Source organism: Pteropus vampyrus, unplaced genomic scaffold (genome assembly GCF_000151845.1).
Source record: "Pteropus vampyrus isolate Shadow unplaced genomic scaffold, Pvam_2.0 Scaffold429, whole genome shotgun sequence".
Lineage (NCBI taxonomy): Eukaryota > Metazoa > Chordata > Mammalia > Chiroptera > Pteropodidae > Pteropus > Pteropus vampyrus.
In genome coordinates this window covers 108404-114058 of record NW_011889210.1, presented here as the reverse complement: position 1 = coordinate 114058, position 5655 = coordinate 108404, and the positions used below count along the sequence as shown (strand labels likewise).

General features: G+C 49.8%; 1 protein-coding gene across 1 annotated transcript in view; it reads right to left on the bottom strand.

Annotated features, from left to right (window-relative positions):
* Window positions 1-5655, bottom strand: part of CMPK2 (cytidine/uridine monophosphate kinase 2) — an 18674-nt gene that overhangs the window by 5797 nt on the left and 7222 nt on the right. Inside the window, exons 3-4 of the mRNA XM_011381091.2 lie at window positions 4980-5094; window positions 3858-4059 (exon numbers count right to left, since the gene is read on the bottom strand). Coding sequence (XP_011379393.1) covers window positions 3858-4059; window positions 4980-5094 — 317 coding nt within the window. The remainder of the gene's footprint in view (window positions 1-3857; window positions 4060-4979; window positions 5095-5655) is intronic.

Below are 5655 nucleotides of genomic sequence, written 5' to 3'. Positions count from 1 at the left end.
CTTTACAATCCTACATTCTGAATCATTTTAGGCTTGAACTACTTTTCACACTGGAAGCGATGTGCTGCTGTCTATGAGATAAATTCCAGTGTCATCCGAGCTATGTGTCATTTTACCTTCGGCCGCCTACTGGCTTCGTGGACGTTGGTGAGCTGTTTAAGCCACTATGGTCTCCATGTTCTCATCTGAAAAACGAAACTCATGCAAGCTTTTTCTTCCACTGTTGCACAAACAGACAAATGCTTAAAAAAACTGTACCGCGCTGTCATCATAAGACATTATCCGCGTCTTACTGGACACTAAAGCCAGACCATTTTAAATTGTGATGACACCATACACTCAGCACTGCAAAGGACACCTGTCAAAATTACTTGGGAGTCGATCGAGTCTAACAGCACACGCCTTCAAAGCCCTTGGCCATCTCCCAGCGCACGCTCTGAGCTCAGAACCCTGCCTGGAACACCCCAGGCACCACTGCCCGGCTCTTGTCACTCGGAGATCACGGCCATCTTCTCCATCAGGTGCACCTTGTCTCCCAAGCTGAATAAATCCACGTAGCATCGCGGCCTTTCTTGTCTCGGCAACTGAAATACAATTTGCCCTGGGTTTTGCACATGCTCCACGCTCGCTGAATCAGACACTCAGCTATGAACACAGAGGCTGATAATGTTCTAACATTTAAAAACCTTTATCGTAGAAAACTCACGCACAAGAATAGATTTTTAAAGATAATGAGGGTGATTAAGTTGCCAACCTTAACTACAGTCACCATCAAAAATTACTGTCTCCCTCCCATTTTCAGCCAGACAGTGGTGTTGTCTAAAATGGATTTCATTCAAATCTTTAAACATGAACAAAACCCCAGACAACAAATAACTGCTCATCTTTTCTTCTCATCTGACAAGGTGATACAGTATCTCCTTAAGAAACAAAATTGCAGACAATTCACAGACACAAAGAAGAAAAATCGGGAAGAATCCGGGCCTGTTTTTCTATGGGTGGGGCTGTCTCACTGACAGTGCTGTGGCTCATTTTAAATAATCATACCCTCTGGCCATCAATTTCAGACTGTCTCCACTATTTAGTATTCTCCATTCCCACCCTGGAAAACCACATTAGTTCAAATCAAACGCAATTTGCCAACACATTATACACAGCTTAGATAATGATGCTTTGTATTTTAACAGCAATTTGCTATTTTCAAAGTGCTTCCCTCTGCATCTACCCATGGGCTATTCATCGCAAGTCTTGGGGGTTGGCAGGGAAGGAATAATGCACACCCCCACTTAACAGATAGGAAACCAGGGGACAAAGGGGGTGTCATCTGCATTCAGAAGCTGGTGCTGCCCCAGGGCGTTTGGACATCTTAGGAAATAATGTGCCTCGTGAAGTCACACTCTGCTAGGAAAAGTTGGGGCTTTCTCCTTCTTGAAATAAAAGGACTGGAAGAAGAGATATCAAATATGGTAGACTTAGCACTTTAACTACAGGGCAAAAATATTATCCAGGCGAAGAAGTCCCACGAAAGAACGCAATTCGTCACCCTGCCCTACGATTCTTCATAACTTGCTGACTTTGAAATAACTGTCTCACCAACCCCAAAGTTAAAACTACCTGCTGGCGTGACAGTTCAGGTATACCGTTTTCCGCCAGTCATCCCCCCCGCCCCCAAACCAACGAGCACACACGTTCGCTCTCTACAGACACGCTGAGTGATCTCTCTATGGAACATTTCTGAGATATCGAAAAGTGTACAGAAAACAACAATGCAAGCACAGGGTAGAAGTTCTGTTTCCGGACGTGGCAAACCAGCTTTTTAACTGACCAACTTATCCACCGGAAACCAGAGGAAAAGCTGGAGTAAAGGTCAAGACCTGCAACTCTAAAGGCCGGTGAGGATGCGGCCGGCGAGAACGCTCGGACACCGCGGGGGAGGGCGCCGTGTGCTTCCAGCATCTCAGAAAACCCTGGGCAACACACACTAAAGCTGAACACACGTGAGCCCCATGTCCCCGCACTGCCACCGCTGGGACTCTGCGTGACAGAGCTGCGTGCGCACGGGCAGCCGTGTCACGTGAAAGAGCGCCCACACCCATGAGGACGGGGTCCTCTGTTTGTCCTGACGCAGAGCACACTCCTTGTGCATCTGCGTTCAGTTCACGTACAGGCAGGACTCCCCTGTGCTGATGGGAGTCACACGCTGGTCACGGTGGGGGAGGACGGGTGGGGGTGGAGCGGGGTGCGGGCTCGCCGGTGAGGGCAGCCGCTACCTCCTGACATGCGTGCAGGCTGGACTCCGTCATGTTGGCTTCTTGAAATTCATCGAGGGTTACACTTACGATGGATACCCTTTTCTGAACACTTGTCCTACTTCAACCGCTTATCTTTCCCAAAATGAGTAAACTGCAGACAGAACGACGAAATGAATATTTTGCATGAATTCTACTGAACCTGCTTCTGCTGCTTGATTTTGTTCCCTTGAAACCATGGCCTTGTCATTTATGCACATTGGTGCAGTATACTAGCTTATATTGCTGTTTGGTGCTCCATTCGTAAATATGCCAGAGTTTATTTACTCTTGTTTTGATGGGCCTTCGGTTTCTCAAAGTTAGCAACACTGTGAACAAAGCCGAAACAAACTCTGGCGAGTGTCTCTGGCTTTGCTACATCTTTTCACACTGCTCAGCCCCACGCCCACCAGCGCCAGACGAGCATCTTCGCCATCTCCAGCCCCCAGTATTAGCGCACTTTTAACTAGTCCTCACCAACCTGGCGAAAACAAACTGGGACCCCATCGCAACGGTCACTTCCCTATCACCGTGGCACGGTGAGTAAGACTGCACGACTTACTTGCCATACTCTTTGTCCATTTTTGTGGCATTTTAAAGCTATTCTTCATGTATAGAATTTTAAAAACATAACTCAGTTTATGTCCCTTCTTCCGATGGCCCCCCACTGCGCTCAGGATCAATGCCATGTCCCCCCGTGGCTGTAGACCTCACCGATCTGCCCGCTGCCTCTTTTCATTCATCCAGAAAGCACCCCTCGTCCACCGCGTTCATCACCCTGGCTGGTTTCTAGTTCTCGAGTATGTTGGCTTCTTTCTGTCTCTGTGCTGTTCTTCCTGGTCCCTCTCTCCGAAAGGCTTTCTGTAACTTTGTAACTTCCCGTCGTCTCTCTGTCATTCAGAGCTCAGGTCGGTGGTCCCTCCTTGCCTAGGCCTCCCTCCACCATATCTAGTGGGGGTTCACCATTCCCCCCACACGGTCTTGATTTAGCCTCTCCACAGTATGGCGTTCTCTGACCTGATCTGATGTATTTACGGCTTCACTTATCGCCTGCCCCTTCGATGGCATGTCTGCTCCATGAAAGCAGAACAGTGACTAGCTCGTTTGCCGTCGAATTCCTTAAACTGGGAACAGTCTTTGGCATACAGTAGGTGCCCAATAAATGTCCGTTGACTAAGCCACCAAATAAATGAACCACTGAAAGCATTGATTTGTGAAGCACAGAGTTTGGTGAATAACCCCAATATGCTATTTCTAGCTCAGTCACTTTGGCAAGTTCCTTAATAGACTTAAGTCATCATAAGTCTATGTCACAGACCTATGTCATCAGTAAATTGGGAATAACATTTAACATCCATCCAGGCAAGTTATTGTTCCAGGTATTAGTATAATATATTTAAAGTTCTTAGCGAAACACTAGGCAGTCGTGTAGGTAACTAATGAAGGAACACATTATTCCCATTAACACGTTTCACTTAATAAACATAGTTGTACACTTGCACATATCTGTATATATACGCACACACTTATACGTCATGAAGAAAATGCCAAAGCCATCTTCATACCCACCTGTCCACAATCACAGGAGATTTGGTGGATTCTTTAGCTATTTCAGAAGCCACGATGTAATTGCCCAAAGAGTAAAAGGCTCTCCTAACGATAGTTGGTTCGTCATCGAAGAGTTTCCTCCACTGGCTGATGCAAGCGGGTGGGGACTTTAAGAGGACAGCCTTGAGGGACTCTGCAACCGACTGAGTCACTGTGGTCTTACCTGCAGGTCACAGAGAAAATACAGCACGTCCTCACCCCTGCCACCATACCACTCCCAACTGCTAATATTAACTCAGAATGAGCAATGACATTCTCTCGACCTGTAAATCAAAGGAGTCGATTAAATAATGTGATTCTCTACATACATGTAAGATCCTTGGAAACTTTGGGTTCTCTGGTATTAGAACACCTGGGGGAAAAGCACACATCTTGTTGACACATCAATGGTAAACTTCGATGCGGAGGCCCCGTTATCAGCTCTGCCTCGCTCCATGTGACACTCTTCAGCTGACATGGAAAGGAGCCACGGGATGCTTGTCCCCGAGACGGACCTTGCCCTTGGGCGTCTCCTGCTGCCCCTCGGCCACCCTCCTCCTGCTTCCGTGTCTGGGGCTAAGTGCAGGTGCATCCACCAACTTTGACATCTATTTGGCAGCTCTCGAGGCATCTTCCCTCCACTTCCTACTTCTTCCGCCTTTTACTCCCCAGCGGGCCTCTGCGGTCCTGGGCCACCCCACTGGCTCGAGTCTCACGCCTTCGCCCATGCTGCTTCTCGTGCCTGCCTGTCCGGAGGACCTCGCCCTTGTTCCTCACCTAAGCTGCTGCCATGGGGCCTGAAAACACAAGCCAGGTGTCAACCCTTCCAAGCTCTCCCTGACCAGGACCCCGGCCCCTTGTCTCCCACGCCGAGGCTGCATCCAGAGCCTTCTGGGGTTCGGCTGAGGCTCGGTACCCGCATCTCTTCAGTGGCCTCACACAGAAGGGCTTATGCGTCTCTGTGTCCCAGGCCTGCCCGGGTCCGGGCCAGCACACACTGACGGCTTACGATCTGAACTCTGTACAAAGTTCTGTCATGACCTGTCTATTTTTTCACCTGACCTCTTAACTCACTGCTGTAACCAAAAGGTAATATGCTCTTACCGGTGGCATCCAGTCCTTCGATGACGATCACCGGGAACTTTCCTTTCTGGGCCTGTTCGGGGCACTGGTCGACCAGGTCAAGCACAGCTCGGGCTTCGGGAATGAAGGGCGTACACTGTAAAACAGCGTCCGGGCATCAGCAGTGAGGCACCCAAGCTGTGCGGCAGCCGCATCTAATCGCTGAGAGCAAGCTCGTCTAACGCGAACACGTTATGTTTGGCACCACGCCCAAACTCAAAGTATTTTGAACCTGATAAGGCCTGGGTTGCTAATTTATGCTGTGAGGCTGCAGCTCAAAGAGGCAGTAATCGTCAGGATCCCCCGGCCTGCAGCCTTACTGACCCGCTCCCCGCAAAGGAGGAAGGACAGGAATGACACGCAATTGCAGAGCGCGTGACACAGCAACGTGGAACCACAGGGCCGGCCTGGAACAGTGTGTCGAGTGCGGGAAGTCAGCGACACGGCAGGCCCCACAGACGGCAGCCAGCGTCACCTTCCCTCAGTGCTCAGAGGCAGAGAGCGCGGAGGCTGCCGTCACGGACGGAGCAGAGCGGGGTGTTTCGGGGGGTCTCGAAGTTCTCGCTGTCACCTCACTGCACAGCCCAGGCACCTCAGCCGGGAGGCCGGAGCCTGGTTCACGTGCTTCGCTCTGAGCTGGCGATACTCTAAGTACTTA